At 36.0% G+C, this 23,421-nt stretch overlaps 1 protein-coding gene across 35 annotated transcripts in view; it reads right to left on the bottom strand.

Annotated features, from left to right (window-relative positions):
• Positions 1-23,421, bottom strand: part of TCF4 (transcription factor 4) — a 366,024-nt gene that overhangs the window by 115,478 nt on the left and 227,125 nt on the right. For 24 of the 35 annotated variants that reach the window (XM_021930149.2, XM_021930143.2, XM_021930171.2 and 21 more), the window contains 2 exons: positions 12,470-12,599; positions 11,956-12,005 (listed from right to left, as the gene is read on the bottom strand). In XM_021930149.2, the coding sequence (XP_021785841.1) occupies positions 11,956-12,005; positions 12,470-12,599 (180 nt within the window). Of the gene's footprint in view, positions 1-11,955; positions 12,006-12,469; positions 12,600-12,866; positions 12,887-13,393; positions 13,592-23,421 lie in introns of those variants that run through there. The other 11 variants (XM_021930145.2, XM_021930141.2, XM_021930139.2 and 8 more) reach the window with 3 other exon arrangements.

Here is a 23,421-nt window from a genome sequence, read left to right on the forward strand (position 1 = left end):
CAATTCCACACTCCAGTCTAACTGGAAATATTAACTCAGATTCTATTCACTCCCTGCCAGCATACAGAGCACAAACTGAATTACATAAGAAAGAGAGTCATTTTCTTATATAATTAAATTGTAGTAAATGCTAGTTAAGTAAACATCAGGTTTCCTTCTTTTACTTTCATGAAAGACAGGGGAATATATGGGGTTCCCGAAAATTGATTTTTTCATTGATTCTTAGGGAGGAAGATGAGAGTGAAGTATTCTCCTCCACAAAACAAATTCTGATTTATTTGCTAAATGTACGGAATCTGACTCTAACCTGGTTTAACCTCTGAATGTGCCTTGTAATGTTCTAGTTCTCTCCAGCACTAATAGATCATGCTTTTTATAATTCCAACGAGGCATCGTCAGGCGAGGACTGCAACTGCTGGGCATTTCAAAAGTCTGAGAGTACCCCAGGCATCTTTAATTTTTACAGGTGACTCAATTTTTGTTGTGACCAGAACTGAACATAAAGCTTTTAAAAGCTTAAATGTACACATTTATGCATTCATTACACAGTGTTAAATCTAATTTGTTCTTTTTACTGTCACAGGAAGCACATGTTTAAAGCAATCTGTTTCCTCATGTGAATGCTTTCCTGTCTGTTTTAAAAAAATTGCGACACACTTTACCCTGAGTAACCAAGAGGTGATCATAAATATCCCTAAATAGCATTAAACAGATATGAAAGACATTAACACTTTCAGAATGCCAAAGTAGTATTAAAAAAAATTCTAACAGATGCTCCTAGGTCAAAAAGTGAAATGTGTGTTTCCTGAAAAAACACTCTCATCAGAATCATAAATGAACTGTGAGTGGAGAAGTGAGGTGTTGCTGAACAAACCAGGATCCTTTTGGTGAGGAACACGGCAATCCACTGCCAACGTGTACTTGCCATAAAAAGCCAAATCGAAATGGAAGTTTGATGAAAACCAATATCCTTTGTAATCCACAAGGTGGCAATGACTACAAATGAGGGGTGGCTAAATCGGATCTATCTGCTTTCCAGAGAAAGACTATCTGTGAACTGAAGCATCAGTCCCTGTTCGGGGTGGGGGTGGTGGGGTACCCGGAAGAAGCTCAGGGCTCACCAGCCAACACGGACCTTTCCCGAGGAATCTAACTCAATGCCTGGTTTTTCTGCAAATTAAAATTGGCTGGGAAAAGACATTCATTGTGGAATGTGGAGACCATGCTTCCGCTCACACCTCCCCTCCCTACTTTCAGCAGATGTTTTTTTCTTTAAATGCAAGAAGAGTTAACTAAATCAGCCTTTATTTAAAAAAAAAAAAGTTTTAAGTTTCTCATAGCCGATGATCAAAAATACCTTTTCTTTTGTGAATTCAACAGGGGCACTGAGAAAAGATACATTATAATGTGTCAAAGGCTAGAATCCAGCCATTCTTTGGCTTTACCTTAAAACATCTGTACAAATATTCCTGCTTAATGTTAGAAATCTACCTAAGCAGTCCTAAACAAACTGAACTCTGTTTACTTTATGAGATAAATAGACTGCCATACAGGTCTTCCTAGTCCACACGTCTTCATCTTGCCAGGCAAAATTAATACCTTAGGCCTAACCTTCAGTTTTGTGGGGGAAACTATAGCCAGCCCTACCAAGAGGCCGTGCATTACTCAGGCAGACCCGTTCCCGGCCTATTATAGAATACCACTGACACAAAACAAAAGAAAGCATGTATCTCGTTATCACTTAGAGGCAAGGCTGATTTAGGCATAAACAAATTATTGGCCAAGGGAACCACATTATAAGCAGCTCCAGGCATCGTAGCTGATGTACCAGTTCAAAAGAGAAAAAGTAGAGAAAATATTTCCAACACAAACTTTGCAGAGCACTATGTCTAATGATTAAAAGGGCTGACTACGTGTCTTGGTTTGATAGAGATGGGTTTGCAGAGCCTATGCAACACAGGGAGACCCTGTCTCTACCAAAAAAAAAAAAAAAAAAAAAAAAAAAAATTAGCCGGTGTGGTGTTGTGAACCTGTGTACCAGCTACTCAGGAGCCTGAGTTGGGAGGACCGCTTGAGCCTGGGAGTTTGAGGCTGCAGTGAACTATGCACCACTTCCAGCCTGGGTGACAGAGCAAGACCCCATCGCAAAAAAAAAAAAAAAAAAAAAAAAAAAAAAAGCAATATTACATAATTTCAGAAAAAGCAAGTGACCTCTGTTAGGTAAAATTATAATTATTTTGCACATAGTTGAAACCCTGGTCTTAGTTTCTATTCTACTGCTAACTACTCCTAAGTAGGCTGCCATGTTAGATTTGTTTCTCAAATGCCAAAAGAAAGGTAGTTACCTTGTTACTGATAACAGCATAACAGTGCTTTTTATTATGTGTAACAATAGAATGTAACATTCAAGGATATTACATAAATGCATTAAAACCCCAATGAGTACTTATTTTACAAATAACTGTGTGTAGCTAGGAAGTGACACAGCCCCCTAAAAACCCAGTTGATCAGATTTCATACTCTAACCACTACATTATACTGTCTTTGTTTACACAAATGCTATCCTGGACTGCCTGGCATACTGATTTGCTTGGGCAGAAGTTATAGGATATAACTATATAGAGATACTGATGATTATTCTACAGTGAAATGAAACTTCTTAATATTAATGTATTATAGATAGTCAAATACTTGCTAAGTTAACGACGACCTTGCTGAAGAGAGCTTTTTGGTCTACAGAGTGTCTGAAATGCTATAGGCAGCATAGACAGCATTATGGTTAAGAACACTGAAACTTTAGAGACAGACTGCCTAGGTCTCACTCCCAGCTCTGCCACTTACTATGTGTGACCGCAGACATGTTTCTTCACCTCTCTGGGTCTCATTTTTAAGTCTCTTGAATAAACAGTAGGACCCATCTCATAGGATTTTTATAGGAATAAATGACTTAATAGATGCAAATGATTTAATAGTATACCACTCAGAACATGGAGTAAGTACATGGAGTAACTACTCTGGCATGGAATAAGTACTTTGATAAAGGTTTATTATTAGTATATTGACACCATCATAATAAATGCAGACACTATTTATACCTGTTTTGTAGACAGAGAAACAGGTTTGTGAGCTAACCAAGGCCACTGAGTAAGTAGAAGCTGTCGGACATTAAATTAGAAAGGTCTTTTTATGTCTAGTGCAGTGTTTTTTCTAACCTACTACACCACTTTTACTACTATAATCATTCACTGGAAACATACTTCAGGGTAATACACAAAAGTAAAGCAGTGAGTCTGGCTTCTATAGGACAAACAAGATGTATCTAAAACATGTCCCTCACCCACTTCAAGTTGGTGACAAGCAAGTGAGTAAAGGCAATCAGCTTAAGGGACAAAAGTCCATGTGTTATACTGTGTGGGTTATTTTATTTTTCAAATGCATGACTTTCTTAAAAGGCTACACGGTACACTCTTTAAAATGCTAAGGTTATTCCTACAAATTGTGATGCAAGTGACACAAGACTGCAAATTTCATTAAACGTGAAGAATCTTAGTTGTAAAGCTCCACGATTTAAATAAGAATACACAGAAGAAAAAGACATGTTCCATGTTACATGGTGTGTCTAGTTTTTAGCTGCAATGAAAAATACACTTTGAATAAGTATAAATGGAGAAAGGAATGAATGAATTAATGAACCTGCTTTTTTCCCCTTCTACCTGGGCACTCCCAGCTTGTTACTGTTGGGTTTCACTTATATCAACACCAGGTGAAGTTACTGATATATTTACTAAAGGGAAAATGAAAGAGCATTTATTTGTAAAATAATTACTGACTACAGTTTGAATTTTGTAATCCCAACTATATCTGTTCATAATAAATATGTTTAATTCCGTTTTCTTTGCCGTTATCAATTAAGCCACAGATTATATGTGCAATGTCTTATATATCTCTAAAAATAAAATTCATATTAACACACTATATGAGGGAACCCAAGGTTCTTGCAATGCAATTTCACTCCTGAATCATATGCCTGAGTATTAAATGGCAGAATTTCGAATTTATTTTATACAACAATATTTTCAAATAGTACAATAGATACAGAAAGTGCTTTTCTACTTGACCAAATGGTTAAAAAATTTAAACTAACTCAACAAGTCTAAATCATCAGGCCATAAACATTCTCCTAATAAATCTCAGCTTTAGCAGTAATACAAAATGACCTAAACACTGCTGCCTCCTTAGACAATTGTTTTTCTCATCCTTTAATGTCTTGAGTTATTAAACTTTCTTAAGCTAGAGCCCCAGTTTTTATACTCCACTTATTATTGAATTATTTTGTACTTCAAGTTCGTTTCATAGAAAGCAAGCCAGAAAATATTATTGTACCGTGTGAATATACCTGAGCACCTGTGAAACAACCCAATTCTCCAAACAGGGTTACTGGAAAACATTAATGCTAAGAATCTGCCACCTACTTGAAACTGCTTTCTCACAGCAGCTAATGATATAATGATATACTGTGCCAATCGGTAGAATGAAAGCCATTACAATATTATTATAAGCAGAATTCAGGAGGCATATTTAGAATGATATGGGCTGTGGAGGGAGGAGGCTCCTGTAGACAGTTAGGTATTCTTTCTCAGATGTCATTAAAATAATTGTTCCAAAGTAGCATTTTCCTAAAATCCCTAATGGTAACAGCAAGCGGTAACAGTGACTTTTTGTATGTGTGTGTGAGGAATGATACCAGTTTTCATTATTAAATGTACTTGCAAAGGTCATTTTTATGAGAAAATGTAAGTCTTTCTAATATGGCTCCATGTTTCACAAAGGAAATGCCCTTTAATCACTGCTAACATATGGCAATACACTGAGAAATTTTCTTTACAGTTTGCTATGAAGAGAGCTTCACTACAGAATGTTCCTATTTCCTGCTCTATGGAATAATCAAAATAAATTTAGTAAAATTTAACACACACACAGTTCCTCTTCTTATTACTCTGGAAGTAAGCACTTATATATCAAGTTTCATCCCTAGTGGCTTATTTATGATTAATTCCTCAGATGACAAAGTCAGACAACAGTGGGTGTCACTAAATCACATAAGTAGAATTCTTAAAATGTTCCTTCCAAAATATAACTTGAGCATTCTTTCAGAAGTGAAATCTATCCATCTCACCAAATCATAAAGCATCTTTATTTTCAACCCTAAAATTTTACAAAATGCAGAAACTTCTGCACTACCTTAACTTCTCTGAAGAGGGAGTATATGTTCAAGTAAAGCATCAGACTCCTCAAATAGCCTTACACCTATGCAGCAGCTGCAACTTAAAAAAGAATGACTCACGTGCTGCTGTTTTCAGATAAAAAAAATAATTAAGTATTTAAAACCACAAGTTTTGCATCACATTTTATAAAAGCTCCTATTCCTTTAAAAGAAGCACATTCATACACATGGGTGCACACACACGTGCACACACACATCCTGGTATAGTCGAAATTGATCAAGGCTGAAAATCCTGTGCTATTGCTTTGAGATGCAATTTTATGTTCAGTTTAATAATTCAGTGCAATTTATGTAAAAAATCAAACAAAAGCCAAGACAAAGCAGGTGTCTGTCAACAGCCTGACCAAGTATGGATTTTGCCTTAAGAAAATACAACTTTGCCAATTCTCGAAGAGACTCCTTATTCTTTTAGGATAACTGCCACATCTTCTAAGAGAATCTTATTCAGCCCTCCAATTCCTGGTTCATTACTTTCAATGAAAACCTTTAGAATTATTCCAAACCAATAAAACATAGAAAATGCATAAATTGTCAGTGATCTGGAAAAAAGGAGAACATTTTGCTATGTAGCAAATAAAACTTTCAATCAATTAAATTTTACAAGTTAAAAAATGGTATTCAACCAAATTATCAAGGCATTTATCTATATTATTTCGTAAATATAAATTCAAAGTTAAGCTGGATACTACAGAAAAAGGTTTTATTTTCAAAATACATGCAAGCCCTGTTATAATTCTCTCTGGGTAAAGCAGCCCTGCAGTGGTTTCCTACATTTCTCAGTAATTTAAACCACTCTCGAGTCCAAAACTTCACACCAAAATATACTCTTCAGTGAAAATGATAAAGTTCAAAATAGCAGTTCCCAGAAATGTATTTCTCTTTTCTCAACAAGTCCAGTTTTACACTAAATACTATTATTCCAGCTGCTAACATCGTAATGAAAGTCCTGATAAATCTTAGCATGCAAAATAGTATTCTGAATACTTGATTAAAAATAAAAACTCATTGGGGAGTAGGAAGATACATCAGGCACCACTCCTCAGAAGAGCTCACTGAGTAGAAAAATGAGGCACTGAAGGCCAGGAAGGCCTCTTTCTTGTGGAAGGAATGAACTGGTGGTGTTTCGTTTGAGTGTTTGGGGCATATAACGTTTTAGTTTGTAAAGATAAAACAGGAATAGCTCAAAAATACACAAACCTTTCATCCACAGTTAACTTTCGTGCTTTTCTTCTCCTTTATGTTTCTTCTCTCTTCTATCTAAAATATGCACACCAGAAGCCTTCTTTTTTAAAGGGCACAGGATTGGGCTTCAAGGCAGAGAAGAGGAGGACAGTGGATGAAGGAGCTCATTATTCCAAAATTCCAAACAGAAATTCAGAAATCCTTGAGCAAACTTCTGGGATATTAGAATGCCTAATGGCATATACGTTGAGTATTTGCAAGCGTCTTGTGTGCTTTCTAAAAAATTTTTAATGGAATAAGAGCCTCCAATGAAAACAAATAAAAATATTCTCCTATATTTTTTCATATACCAGTAATTCATAAAAATCATAACCTCAATGTGCAATAGAGAAGATTGGTTTTCACGAAAAAAGCAAAACAAAACAAAACAAAAAACGCACATGCTGAACTAGAAGTCTTTAGCAAATTCAGCATTAACTGCACACACACAAAAACTTTCTTTGTCATGAATATTTTCTCAGCTTTCACTGTTGCCCATTGTCATGTTATACATGCCGTGTAAATTGTGTGAATAGTTTTGTCCTATTTGAGATGACTTAATTGTGCCACTCTTAACCTCCTCCTTGCCTAAACATTAATTAATAAGCACAATTTTAATATCCAAACCTTATATTCCAATATCTTTAATTAGAAAATGGGTACACTAAGTTTAAAAGTGAATACTAAGAGCTATCTTAATATTTTAAACACTTGCAGTTATACTTCTTCACAAAGTATCTATCTGCAGGGATGAACCTTGAAGAGCTTCCTCTTTTTACATCTTATCACACAATCAGCTACTTCTAGACTTTCCTAAAAAGGATAGAGCCCAGATGGCTGCTATTTAGTTCCCTTGTGATGGATATTGTATTTCAATAAAACTTTCATATTAAAGAAAATTGTATTATTACTTGTTAAAATTTGTTGACATGAAAAAGCATTGTTCTGATTTCCCTATGATCAGTTTCAAAAGTGATGTAGGAAATTATATATTTCTGAGTTCAGTACTGATTTTTAAAATCATACATAATTTCCAGCCCGCTAATAAGGAAAAAACAATTTACCAATATCTCTTTTAAATTGTTTGTGATTTCTTCAAGCACTTGGGAAAAAGGGGGTTTTCCCTAAATAGCTCAAGATATGGATTCAATATCATGTTTGAAATCTTCAAATATGAAAGTTTTTATATAACACAAAATACGTAGGCCATTTAAGGCCATTAGCATTACTCATTTTTCTTGATACCCCTAATAATCACTTCTGTAAAGGAAACTCTAATCCAGACTTAAATATTTCATTTTATTTAAGAATTCTTTCCTTATGAAAATTGGTGAACCTAGTATCTAATACACATTGTTTTTATTTTTCAAACCTACCTATTGATTAACTTATGTCACAAATATTCTTGAAGTGTCCAAATCTTATTTTAGAATCTTTATAATAGTAGAAATTGTTTATCTTAGCATCCATGTGTCCCAAATCATCTCTGACCACTTAAAGTTTGCCAGGTCTTCCTAAGTTTTAAAACAAAAAACATACACAAAACCCCTCTGTAATTTAACGTAGAAAAAAGACTTTACTGAAAAGTACAGTTTTAGGAAAGATCACCAGAGATGAGAGATCATAAACCATTTCTAAGGATAAAACATTCTGTTTCCAGAAAAATCTGATGTTCAAGAGATTCCAGCTGGGGTCATGATGAGACCATCATTAAAGTTTCAAATCAGATTACAAGTAGAGACAAATTCCACCAAAGTTTGAAGTAGAAAGTTTGTAGTTGTTAACAGTTTCTGATAAAATGTATATAATTCTGAAATACTTCAAATTCTAAGACAGAGGTTTTACAGGTTTACATGTTGATGGGCAGAATAAAGTTTCCAAAAGTAATGCCTTTGTTTTGTTTGTGTGTTTGATGAAAGTATCTTAAAACAGCACAATGTAAAATTTTTTGCTACTTTCTAGATTTTAGTACTTTCATGTTAATTTCTTTCAAGAATCATGAATCCTTTTTTTCCAAAACTTTAATTTACTATAGTCCTTTTTTCTCTGTACGAATTCATGATTCAATGTGTATGATTATTAGGCTATATAAAACAAATTTGTTGAAATGAGCAGTAAAGTTGCAAAATATTGAGTTTAAGATGAAATATGGTTTGAAACGGAAAACCAAAATGTAGAAATCTAGCAAAACAAGATGTTCTCATGTAGATTCAAGAGCTTAGACATGCAAAATAAATTCTGACATCAACAAAGACAACACTTTATTACTAAGGTCTTCGCAAAAAATGAGGGCTACGAGAAATTGGGACGTGACTAAAAAGAGCAACATACTAAAATATGAACCGAAAAGATAAAAATGTACTGCGGTAATAAGCAGAGCTGTCGTGGGCAATTAGATAGCTGTCTTTCACACAGGCTTTCCTTTAAAAAAAAATAATCTCCCTAGCAAGTACTGGTCTATGTGCACTAGAGGGACAGTCTTCCCCCCTACACACTGTGCTTGTCCTGTAGACCCTGCCTGGTGGGTCTACTGTTATCCCATCATCGTGTCATCCTTCCACAGTGATGTAAAGTCTCTAGATGCAGCACACAGTACAAACACACATTCGTGGATCTTGCCAGATCCATGGCATGATGTCGGGCCAGGCCTATGTTTTCTCTCTCCCACAGATGCTGCAGTGTTTTCAAAACAGGGCCAGGCAATCCCCTCTCTCTCCTGATAGCCTGGGAGGAAGAGCCAGCCTAATGGGAACAGAAGTCCAGTCTCTGCACCACAGGCATGTCACAAATAATACCTGATGATGCAGTGTCACCGTTTCAGTTTTCTTCCTTTTATAAGGGAAAGAGAGGGCCCATTTCAAAATGGGGGGGAAAGTGAGTTGCCACAACAGATTGTGACAGATATATTACTATTTGTCATGGTAAATATGTATCAAAGAAAACATGTAAGTGTCTTTATGTAGTCATAATCACTCCAAAGGAAATCTTTTATTATCTCTAATCTTTTAGTATCTGTTATACAAATACTCATACATACTGAAACAAATTTAAGAAGTATCTCTTATCAAATAGTCATAATTTTATCTGAGCTTTAAAAAAAAAGCATGGTAGAGGTCTAAAAATATAGAAATACAGATCTGCTGGGGGAAAGGTCTGACTGTGTCTACTGCAGACCTTTTTTGGAATCAAGTTAAAATAAATATTTTGTGTGGTGGTAAGCCATGTGGATCTTGCTGTAAGTAATAAGCAATAGATATTTACAACAAAGCTTACATAAACTAAGTTAAATTGCCATGAAAATAGAGCAGAGTTTTTTTAGGTAATGAGTAAATGGATGATTAAATTATAAAATTACCTAAACATGTTCTTCTTGCTCAAAAAATAGGGATAAAAATTTCATTTTTAATTGTATTTTCTTCCTCATATTTCAGAAAAAAAGGCTATTCATCAAAATGTTTCATAAGGACCATGAAAACATTTAGTCAAGATAAAACTCCTAAGAAGAGTAAATCCTAAACTGACCAATGAAAACCAAAAATTAAATGGAATAAAACTAAATTCCTAATTCCCAAGTTTTGTTTATTGGGAAAGAAAGGTAAAATATTTTTATATTTCTGAACGTATCACAACCTAGCAGCAACACCTAAATTGTCTTAACAGCAAAGAAAACACTGCACCAGTAAAATTTTCTAAAGGGGCCAGTTAGCTATAGGGAAATACTTAAAAATTTACAACGAATTATGAAAATTGCTGTTGACAATGATTAAGCATATACATGTCATCCGATGCCACACCAATGCACTCCTTAGAAACTGTCTAGATTTCTACCTAATCTTAGCACTGGATAAAACAAGTTAATTTTAATACGAGGCATAAAGAAGGTAGGATAGCTTTAAGTTTTTTATGGCTTTTATAGGATAGTTATTCTATTGTTTCAGAACATTCAAAGGTCCACTAAATGCATTTAATATTGTCCATATTAAGTTCAGGCATGTTTAAAATGTAAACAGCTGTTACGACTATATCATTTGAAGTTGTCATAAAACCTATTAAAAGCTAAAGTTTCATCAACATTAAATCCACCCCTGACTTCAAGCTTAAAATATGCGATAAAATCCTTTGGGCATATCAGTCAATTTCAATACAACATAGAAATTCAAAGTATAAACAACTGAGTACAATTTTAAGTGATGTATTGATAGTTGAAAGTGACTACTTTATACACCATTGGCAATCTTATTTACACAATATTTTTCTATATTTATGAATAATTTTGTGATGCTTCTTCAACATCACCAACTCTATGATAATCAGCACACAAAATTTACTCTTTTTCCTGATAAGACTTATTCTGATACATTCATTTAATAATTGTTCGGATGAGCTGAACTGAAATCAAGTCAAATACACAGGTGTTTGGGTTAATCTAATCTTAGCACATTTGCAAAACCTATTATTCTTCTAATACATCAAAAAGGAAATGAAACTAATATGCAAGCATTGATTGGTAATATACTTTAAGAAATCTAAATATGATTTTATATTAAAGTATAAAAACATAATAAAGTTCATTAGCATTCTTTTCAAAGAATACTAGTATTCTACAGAATTAAATCAAAACTTTATATAACAGGAAGGAAGAATGAAAAAAAGAGGAAGGATAAAGAAACAGAGAAAGAAGAGAGGAAACTATGTTTTCATTTTATGTAAGGAGAAAATTACCAGAAATGGACTAGTCCTAAACAAAATTAAATACAATTCTCTAGGAATGTAAGAATTCAAAATATGATATCATGTATTAAGTTGTGATTACAACCAGCTTTTGCTGTGCTGGGGACCTGAGGGCGGGTGGGGGATATTAGCAACTTCTGCATAGAGCTCCAGCTATTAAAAAGACCCAGAATGCTCTTGGTTACAGCTGACTTCTTCTAGTTGTCACCTGGTAGTAAAGACACAAATGGCTACTGATGCAGCTACCTTTGCAGCCTTTATTCAGCAACCTCTCCAGAAAATAGAGACATTCTTCCTGCACTCTGGGCTGAAACCCATGTAAATTTTTCCTAAATCCTCTCCACAAATCTCCTTTCGCATGCAAATCCATAAATCATCATAATACTGACAAAGAATTTAACCAACACATGAAACTAATACTCATTCTCTTGAAAGCCCTGTACAGGTAAAACTCCTCAAACTTCAGGCACCTTTTCAAGGCTCTCTTTAGAGCTTAACCTGCTGAATATCAACATAACCACCCAGTCTTCCAGGAGGGGAAATTAATCACTCCAATGTGGGTCAGGTGGCTGGATGTGCAGGTCATTTCTACCTCATCCACCTTGTAGATAAACGTGCTGCTCTGGGCGCATGGAAACTCATTTACTTCTATCTCCTTCCCATCGATACAAAACAGAATAAAATAAGCAATATACAAAGCAGAAACAAGCAGTACTTACTGAAGATGGCAAACCTGGAGGAACTTTTCGAACTTTCTTTGTCTGTACCTCTGAAAGAAAATGAAGATGCTGTCAGCTCCCAAATGCCCATTTTCCTAACTAAGATAGATTAAACCACAAAGACTTCTCGATGATACCACATTTCCTTAAATCATTACCTTAGCAAACTGTAGTTACCATGATCACATCTGATACTAGCAGAAATCAAATGCTGCCTTGTTCTTAAAAATGAAGACATTTAACTTTTTGCTACTTTGATCTTTTAAAAGCTTCCTTATGGGTGCAGCTAAGAGAAAACTAGAAATAAGCAGACACCAAAAAAGTTCTGCTACCATACGTTGTTAACATACCTACTCAGTGTACTGGGGTGAAGTCTCCAGGATGACAACTGAGCCAAATTTTATGGTTTTTTGGGGGTGCGAGGTAGGATGAGGGGGCGATATTTTAAAGAAAGAAAGAAAAAAAGAAAAAGGCATAATCATCCCTCAGGCATTCAAACAAAGAAATACCTTACCCATGGCACTACTGTGAAGAGGCCTCCTTCGGGGATTATTGCTAGAATACTGATAGTACTGGGAACCAGGTTTGGTGGGCGAAAGGGTTCCTGGGTTGCCCATATCCATGTCACCTCCAAGGAGACTCTGCTAAAAGGTTAAAAAGGGAAAACAAACATATAAGGTTAATTTTTTACTTTCACCACCTCCCAACTGATTGTTAGCACTTAAACCAATGCAATAAAGCAAATGGCATCTGCTAAGCTGAGACAGTTAAAACAAAACAAAAAACTCAAAAGAAAGGCAGTCTAAGAAGCTATCACAAAGTTTGTGAATTTTTAATTCTTTACTTTTAGAAGGAAAGTAGATGATTCCCTTTAAACAATATTTTTTTTAAAGTTTTTTAAGATGACTCACGTTTTAATTTCACAAAACAAATGGCATTTATATAAGACTAATGTTTCCTTTCTCTAGACTTAGGCTCTTATCTGGGAACTATTCATCCCCTTCCTTAACAAGAAGAATCTCATTTTGTGAATGCACACAACTTCCCCCGGCTGCACGCACTGGGAGTGAGTGTAGCCTATGAACTCGACTGAGAACCCTGCCTCTCTGTACTGCATATCATGATTCTCCACGAACTGTCATAGCACCCACAGAAGAGAAAATGCCAACTGAAACAAGAGGAAATTCAAATCCTCACACTAACTCTCAAAATTACAGAAATAGCAGATATTCTACGCTAACAGCCACAAAGGACTTCAGAATGCTCTCTTGAGGTCTATCGGAAGCTAAGACACATCCCACAGATTGAACATTTACCTGAACACTAGAAAACTTCCACAATAACCTATCAGTGTGACAATCATTAAACTTTTAAAAATGATGACATCAGAAAGATTATATATAATATTACATTTTCTAAAAACTACATAGAAACTTACCCATAATATATAAATCGTCTGATTATACTCTGCATTGAGCACATTGTTCTTTTAATTATTCTGATATGCAATAAAACAAGAGTAGATAGTACCATTTATATTAAGAACAAATTTACTGTTTAATAAAGAAATTTTAAAATTAAGTACTAAAAATCTAACTTTATCGTTACTTGTAATCAACTTTTACTGACTGAACTAATTACTGTCCTTGATAAAGTACAGAATGTGTTTTCCCTAATCTAAATTCTAATCACCATGTCACTCACAACAGACTTAGGGATGCTTCACTAACACACTATTCACATGCAAAATACTCTAAATAGGCCAATTATGACTCTGCCCCTGTTCCCTGGTTAACCCGCTGAGAACTGAAAAATTTCACAAGGCAGTCACCAACTAAAACAAAGCGTCCTTGTTTTAAATTAAGACAGTCTTTTTGATTCCTAAATAGCTCAACAAAGTGGCATGTCTTCTAGTGAAAGCAGTTGGTCAAATATGACCCATAAGCTGGAAAATCAAAAATTCAAACCTCCCCTTTCCACTGCCATATAGCTAAATATCATAAAGAGAACCTCTCTATTCCAAGGGGTTTTTCTGAGTGTTGGATGAGTCATATATAAAGGACTAATCAGCTGCTGACAAGCTCGCCTTTACTGATTCCAGCTCAAGACTTTTTCAAGAGATATGTAATAAACATTACTTCAAAATACAACTTCAGGGATGAGATTTCAGATTGAAAGCACATTTTGAGTAATAAACTCATTGCTAGTATCTTAATGTTTACCACATAAATACCTGATAAAACCAGATTTATCAGATAAAAATCTGACATCTATATGTTCAGCTATTGCCTCTTTTGAACCTAAGAGACATATTAAAACACTACACAATGCAAACTAAAACATAAGGCTTATTATAATAAAGTTTTGTATAAATCAGAAATCTAGTAACAAATAATTCATCATTTAGGAATGGCATTCAAAAATGTTTGAATTTCAACATAAATATCACTCTTGGCATTTCTTACTAACAAAGAAAGTTATAGTGAAGTCTGTGTCCAAGTTTTCTTCGAAATTTCCATCAATAAAGCTGTGAATGATTTGAAATTACAACCTCCTTACAGTTTGGTAAATCCACGAAATGAATCTTCATTTCATTGGAAAGGAGTTTGAAAATAACTTCGTATTCTAGACACAAATCACCCCTATTTCTTCATTTTCCTTTTTCTAGAAGTATATAAAATATTCAGAAAAGGGCTGAGCAAATACGTTGAAATGCTTGCTTGTGTTTTTAAATGAGTTTAACCACTGGTTAATTCTTCTTGGTCCTGGTGGCAAAGGTTTTCACTCTCAAGAAATTAAATGCATTCAAGGGGTCAATCTAAAAACACACACTTGCTACACTGTCTTTTAGCAGTATTCACAATAGAGCTGTGAAAAATATAAAATGATAACTACAAAACAGCTACAGGCTGTGGTTGACCTTACTGTTGTTAATTTAAAAGAAAATAATTTCATGGGCTAGTCATAATAAATCACACATCTAACTTATATATGCAGGCGCAAGGACTATGTGCAGTAACATAGTACTAGGACCAGATAGCACTTACAAACCTTTAGTGGTTCCTGTTAATCTTTATTTTTTTCACAAAGCACATTCCTGTTTCTTTCTCCTTAGACCTGTTTGTTCCTATTTCTTTCTCCCTTGGACAATAGAATCATTCTTCTAAAGCAACAAAATAAACATTTCCTCACATTTAAGGGGGCCCTAAACACCTCCTTAGGGAAAATGAAGATAAAAATATATGTGTTCTTATTATAGAGTATACTTATAAAGTGAACAATGACCATTTACTATTGTTTGGCCTTTACGTCACATACTTAACTCTCTGTAGCGATGAGAAAGATAAATTTTCCACTGGCTGAAAAATCTGAGTTTACGAATTTTAAAAAGTGAACAGGGTGTGATTTAAATTAAATTTTGCACAAAATGGATAAGGTATTCATTTATATTATGAATTTACCTGCATATATATATGTGTGTGTGTGTGTGTGTGTATATATATATTATATATATATCTAAAGACAAGTTTATGCTTGATAAAAGTTAAGCTTGAAAACTACGTCTGCTTTCAAATGGGCAAATTCATCCTAGCCTTAAACAGGATTATAATGGTTTTAGGTTTTTCACATTGTGCAAGCTCATGTTCTGCGGTTATGCTGGGTCCCAGTAATAGGCTGCCCGAATCTGCCAGGAAACACTGGAGGCAGATGTGGCATCTGGCAGAGCTAACCTGTAAATCTTAAACCCATAGTTTAGCATTTTACTTAACTGTCCACAGTGTGATGAGACAAGCCCTTCCCCTTACTCGCTCCTATTTTTTTTCCCAAAAGACTTACAATACCATAACCAACGAATAAAACACACCGACTTTGTCAACCAGGTTGCAATGTTTTGGGGTTCACCCTCTGCAGCCAATTCCCCTGCAAATGGCCATTCCTAACTTGGCCATTCAAATCCCCAAATACAGCACTCTCTAAGTGTCTTTTTCAATTAAAATTTGGTTGTTTGTTTTACATCAGATTTGTTTGTTTTACATCAGATATGGGTCTCAGAATGTCTTTCGAACACATTCTCAACTCTGCCCCCATTCCGTTTCGGGGGAGCTTCTTAACAACCTTGATCAACCACTGAACTTTGCTTATACAACCAAGAAAGCAAACCATGAATTAAACTTGAGTAACAGAAAAGCAGCATATATCTCAAATTAGATTTATAACTGAATGGTAATCAAAAATAGAACTCCCTGCTTGAAGCTTAAATTATCAACTTTTTTCTTGTTAAACTAAAATCATCTTGCTCTGAACTATTATTTCATTTCAGTCAGCACTTTAAATGTAATGGGTGGGTGGTACATTTCTAAAAGGGAAGATTATATTTACACTTAATTATAGATATGACTGAGATCACAGTACGATGAATACTGCTTTTTTGGCTTATAATTAATGCATCTAATAGGTGAATGACCTTGAATTTCAGAGTTGGAACGTGGGAGAGGGAAAAAAGAAGTAGGAGAAAGAAAATCTCTGGAGAAAAGCAAATGTGCCCCTGGTTTCTCAGGGCTTTCTCGATTCTGCGTCACTCCCATTACGTTGTGATCTGGTATCAGACACAACATCTTGGGGGGATGCTGCAGAACAGAGAAAAGCAGTCTCAGATGAAACCAGATTAAGCTCCTTTTCTGAACTATTGCCAAATGCTTGTGAGTCTAATTCATGTTTGGGTATTCTAGTACTCACACAGCTGCAATTCCATTCTTTCATCACAAACCTAAGTGATGTATAGTGGCTTTGTATGGTTAACTGACTCTATAAAGCCAGGATTTTTAAAAATTTTAATACGGAAAAAAAATTCTGAACCACTGTAAAACTTATGAATGCAAAATACATGTGTAGGTATCTACCAGACTTTGTGGCGTTAAATGCAAAACACACATTCAGTGAAATTACAAATTAGATTTGTTTAAAATACCTTTTATCACAACTGAGGTCATTTCTACATAGTTAATTCTGCACAGAATCGGGTTTTCAAAGACACTGCTGAATAAGATTCCTAACAGCCATGGGGAAGTTTCTGTAAATCCCTGTCGAATAGTTGCTGCTGAATTTGCCATTCTGACCACAGAAGGGCCATTGCTGACTTACTACAGTAGCAGGAGGAGGGCGATAATTTTGCTGCTGTTGGCACATACTCTGCAACCTAGAATATATCTCGCACCAAAGGGCAATGAAGAACACAATATTTCCACCTGTCCACTTTTGAACTTCAAAGCTCAAAACTGAAGGTCAGTCTTTGGACAGTCTTCATTCCTGATTCCAAGAGTACACCTTTATAATTTATTTTCATTTCTGTCCTATGCTTGGTTTCAACAAAAGAGGACTTGGGCAACTTACAAAGAGTAAGATATCTTGCAAATCAGGAACCTAAAAGACCGCTGTGCTGTAGAGAAATGCAAATTATTGAAATTATTATTTAGCAAATATTTTAAAAGGCTTTTTGTCAGTGTTTTTTATTTCTACATTAAACACGTAATGCACACTGTGTCTGTAACAAGTCAGAAGTAGAATTCAAATCTATTAAGGAAAGAGGGAGGACTTTAAGGTCACACCAATATGGTTAAACCTTAGCTCAAAGAAATACAGACAATGCAGTTGGGGGTTAGTTATGCAACTGCTCTAAACCGTATTTTCTTTCTCTGTAAAAAGGGACTAATAAGAGCTCTATCATAGCGTTATCAGGAATAGATGAAACAACATATGTAAAACGTTCTGCAGAGCCAGAGTCCAGCACAGAGCTTACCTCTTCCTTATGTCCCACACAAAATAGTCCCATATTACAATCCACTGATTATTATTGAAAAGATGCATCAAAAGTTATGAGTGATCATTAGATTATCTATTTTCAGATAAAAAAAGTACAAGCTGTGATAATAATTTGGAAAAGTTACTATAAAAAGCTAAAAATGAGTTATATATGGGAGTCTACATAACAACGATGACAGCCTCATGGCCTAGAGCTACGCTGGCAACAAGAAATGACTAGTTTTTTTCCATATTTAATAAAGAAATCGCCCAACAATCTCCATAATTAAATTTAAGTGGCCATGTTCCTGAAACTGCCACAAGGATGAGTTCAGTGGCTCCTTTAATTTTGCTTTTGCACGCATGAGCAAATTGCTACTGTTAATTCAACTATAGGTATGATCAAAACTAGTTACAGTTAGTCAACTAGACATACAAAAATAAGAAATGCATTATATGGGATAGAATTTCATAAATCTTGTGATGTTACATTTGAACTCTTGCTAAAGTATTAGTCACTGATAAATAACCTCAACTATCTTTCAATTTTGTGTTTTGCCACTTACAAGGGCAATTATAGGCATTTAATGAACTTTTATGTGATACTTATCAAGTGCTGTTTTAAAAAAATGTATTTTACTTCTCCAAGAAATCACAAAAAAATAAAAATAAATGAACACACTCCATAGGTTTGGTTGGAAATGTACGTAATTCCCAAATAATTCAACTGCCTTACACAAAATTATTTATTTTAGTAGTGATTGTATTTCACCAAACATTCAAAAATTCAAATACATTGTCTTTCCTCATAAGGAAACACAACACCTTATATTTAAATGTTATAATGTGATGCAAAGGTTGCCATGGTAACTAGTACTTAATGTATAACAGAGTAATAGTCAAGTAAAGACTCATGCATTTTGGTATGGAAATTATAACTGCCCAAGGGTTGGCAAGATTTATGCATATACCTATTTGACTCTCATATTTTTAAAAAAGAATATATTATTTATTGTATACACTAAAGCGAGGTGGTTTTCTGATGGTTTCTGAAAATCCATTCTGGAATCCCAGGTTATCTATTACATATTAAAAGGGGAATTATATTTGTTGGTGGGAAGGTAGAAATTTAGCAAAAAGAAAACATTGAGGCAATCAGTAACCTATAATAAAAAACAGATTTGAAGAAATCTTATGTAAGCAATACAAAATTTAAGATAACTATCTTCTTTGTCAGTTTAAGCTCCTTCTCAGTTCAGGAAGTTCATTTAATATATAATTCACTATGTAGTGAGTCGATATGCTATAATCACTACTTGCCTTAAAAATGTTTCCTTCAGCAATTCTGTGCCAAAGTAGAAATAGAACAATTTGAATACGACCTGTTAATATACTAGGGAATTAGCAACACTTTTGCTATAAATATAAACATGTAGCTATAATAAATGTGCTGAAAAATATATTTGGCCAGGTTGCTATTTTAGCAAAATAAAGGCATATCAAACTGTCACAAATCAGTCTTCATCATATTGGGTGGAAGTTCCATTTCAAGGTTGTTGTAAATATCTGCCCCTCTGAGCAATATGGCAGCCATTTTTATGTAATTGGCCTCCCTGGAGACAGGGACCAGGGTCATGTGGCCTACTCAGCACCCCACACAGAAGCTCAATTACAGCCTAATGCCCAACTCTGTAAGATATCACTAAAACAAAGTATCCCACTAACAATCTGCACTTGTAAATAAGGCGACACATCCATCACATGATGGGCGGAAACAGATTATCTGGAGAAGCAGTAAATGCTCAATGTAATCTTTAACTCATCCTGAAATTATTTAAGTCCTGACCTTCCTTCCAAAGCTATGCACAGCTTCAAGCCAGTCAGAACTTGATGAGCACTAACTTTTTACCTCCCAAGATTCTTTCTTGAATATCTGACCAAGAGTGTATGGCGTAAAGGTCAAACTAGTGGATATAGCAGCTAAAAGACGAAATGACTTCTTCATGTTTTAACGTCCCACACCTGCCCCTGGCACAGAGACCTGCCACGGCAAATGCTCACTAAATATTGAAGTAAATGCAGAACTAATGCTATTGATCAAATTGAGGGCTTAAATAACTACTGTGCTTCTGTTTTTTAGCATAAATCTTATCTTTGAGTCATTCCAACTACTACTGCTGCTAACAATAACCACCATACTATTAGCATAGGTAGTAATAGTAGTATGAGGAGGAGGATGGATGTGAATATAAGAAGAGTGGCAAGGATGGTAGGTGTAGTAGGAGCAGCAGCAGCTACAAGTCACAGTGTCCACTAAGTGCCAGGCACAGGTGCAGATCCTTTACATGCTAACAAGGCAGATGATACAAACCCCAATGTACAGATAGGGACATTCAGAGTGGTTATGTGACCTGACAAATGTCATGTGGCTGGCAAGCAGTGGAGCCAAGCTGGGAATTCAGTTAGGTTTGACTTCAAAGCCTATGCTAGTTCTCTGCTCCACACTCCCCAGCTATCTTCTGTGTACTTGGTTTTTCTCCCCCTCCCTCAACCATTAGAAGGCTCATTTTTAAGTCAAGAGCTTATCCTAAAATTTACTCCATAGGAGCCCATCTAATTAACTATGGTCAGACAAACCATGGTGTGAGTGCAACTTACCCCGTGGATAATCCTGGACAATCTGTCTAACCTTGGTGGGCAAAGTTCCTTGTCTGAGAAATGTTGTATAAGAATGCCTACCCATGGTAAGAATTCAGTTAGATAATACAAAGTGCTTAGCAAAGTTCCTAGCACTTACTGAGGCTTAATTGTAAGGAGTATTTTAAAATATGTTGTATATTTAAAAATCTTACTATATACTAATACAGAATGTGTTATAAATTTGGATGAAGTGATACGATGTATGATATATAAGTCATGCATAGAAAGACTATATAAGTTTCCAATAGGCCCAAGACACGTGAGACTGTAAAACAGCATGCCCGTTTGGACAACTGAAATCTCAGTTCTTCAGTCTGATCTTCCTACTATCTCCGCCTTTGCTCTCCACAGCTGCCTGCCACTCATCTCCAATCTTGATCTCCACAATGGGGTCAATCATATTCTCTAAAAAGGTTCAAATTCTTTTTCTTTTTCTTTATTATTATTTCTTTTCCCCCAGTCTTCTTCCATTTCAGTCCTCTTCCTTCTAGACGTTTCCTTTCACTTCATCTGAAAAATTCATCTGTTGTAACATTTATAGCATTGTGTGGAAAGTAACTCTTTTTTCTCCTTTCTAATCTGTGAGATCCTCAAGGGCAGAAAGTGAGCTCCAATCATCTTTGCATTCCTGGCATCCAACAGAACGGGCCCCAGTACACAGTATGCCCTCGGTACAGGCCAACTGGATAAGATAATTTATTAGCTATGGAAGATGCTTGCATGATTTCAACCATCACTAGTGTAAACATGCCTTCTCCATCTCTACCCCAGCAGACACGTAATTCCTCCATCTCTATATTCAGCCCTGTCCTCAGCATTCCTCCTGTGCCTCTGGAGTGGTTTTTTTTTTCTTTAAGAACATTACCTCGTGAATGCTTCATACAAGACGTAAAATTTGATCCTTAATATGCAAAAGGCTCAACGCATCTTTTCCACAAAACTTCTGCTGATTCCTAATTACACTCTCAGTCCTTTAAAGTACATTTGAAGAGTAAGAACTTGTAACGTCTGTGAGAAAATCAGTTGTTTTTCTAGACACATGATGGCTTACTTTTGTTCTTACCTATGACAGGTTTGGTTGAAAATGGTGAAATTTCTACAATACATAGGGCTATTAAATGGTTCATCATTCACCCAAAGGGCCCTGTTCTAAAAAGAATTTGGAACAGTTGGGATAATGCAGGCACTGCTCAGGAGAAACAGATTCAGTAGTGCCATATAATTCAGTAGAAGAAACACAGAAGGAGAGAGGACAAAGAAACAGCAAGAGAAGGGAATGGTTACTGTGGGAACACAGCATATGAAATAGGTTAGGAGAACTTAAAACGGCTGGCTAAAAAAATGACTCCCCTTAGTAGGTAGCAAGGAAGTCTTAACATGATATTGAGCACTTGGATTCTACCTTCTTAACTACTGACAATAGGCTGGGTCAGCTAGGGTCAAAGCCACAAAAATAGCCATCGGAGACTAGAGATAGAACTTAGATAACCAAGACAACAACTTAAGAATTGAATAAAAATTTCGGTGTGTTTCTTCATAGGAAGTGATATGGCCCAATTTTTCTTAGACTATGCATGCATCAATTTGTCTGAACTCTTCCGACAATGTCAACTTTTCCAGAATGGCACAATTAAATACCTAAAAACAGTCTTCTAAGACTGAGGTCACAAAATATTTTTAAAGGACCAGATAGAAAATATTTTAGTCTTTGCTGGCTATATGGTCTCTGTTGCAAACTCCCAACTCTGCCATTGTCATACTAAATCAACCGTGCATAATATGTAAATAAACAGGTCAGACAGTGTTCCAGTAAAACCTTATTCATAAAAAGAGGCTGTTGGTTGGATTTAGCCTTAAGTCATAATTTGCTAACCGCCCTCCCCCTCTTTCTTTTTGAGAGAAGTCTTTCTGCTGCCAGGCTAGAGTGCAGTGGCGCGATCTTGGCTCACTGCAACCTCCGACTCCCAGGTTCAAGTGATTCTCCTGCCTCAGCTTCCTGAGTAGCCGGCACTACAGGTGCACACCACCATGCCCAGCTAATTTTTGTAGTTTAGTAGAGATGGGGTTTCACCATGTTGGCCAGGATGGTTTCAATCTCTTGACCTCGTGATCCACCTGTGTTGGCCTCCCAAAGTGCTGGGATTACAGGTGTGAGTCACCACACCTGGCCTGCTAACCCCTTTTCTAAAAGAAAGGTATAGGACATATTCTCAATGTTCAATTACACTGCTGGGGTAGAACTGTCATGAGATTTATGGATGCTATCTTCAGACTTCTCTCTCTCCATCATCCAGCCTCACCTAGAACACTGGTGCACTGTGGACAGAATTGCCCTCCTAAAATCCAGAGCTGCTCCTGTTCCTTCAAGCAGACAAAACTTCAGAGCTCGAAAATGCTGAGCCCCCAGCTCTACCCATGGCCAATCTAGTAGGAATCTACCTCCCAGCCCTCTCCTTCCTCTTTCACACATTTCTCCACTAAGATGCACTGAACACCTATTATGAGCCAGGCACTGTTCTAGGCACTGGGAAGACAGTCCTCATCTGTCTCTTCCCATCCCTGCAGCCTACCTATAGTCAGAGTCATATGGAATTGCTCACAGTTTCCTAATTACTCTCTAGCTCAGACAAACGTTTCTCTGCACTTTTACAAAGGCTAACCCCTCTTCCTGGAAGACCCTTTCTTCCCATTCCACAGCAGAGAAGCCACTTCCAAACAACCCTGAGGACTGGTCAGCTGTCATCTACTTGAGACTCCTTCCCCAACATAGCTGGGGAGGTCAGCTTCCCTACCCCGGGCTTCAGGCCACTCCCTTATCACAAGGCCTTGGCATTACAGGCAGATGTGGGAGGGAATGTCCTCATTGTGGAGTCTCAAGCACCAGCACACACATGCCACTCAGTAAATGGCAGCAATCACACAAATAACAGCAAATATCCATACAGTGCTTGGTATGTTTCAGGCTGT

This window comes from Papio anubis, chromosome 19 (genome assembly GCF_008728515.1).
Source record: "Papio anubis isolate 15944 chromosome 19, Panubis1.0, whole genome shotgun sequence".
In the NCBI taxonomy this organism is placed as follows: Eukaryota; Metazoa; Chordata; class Mammalia; order Primates; family Cercopithecidae; genus Papio; species Papio anubis.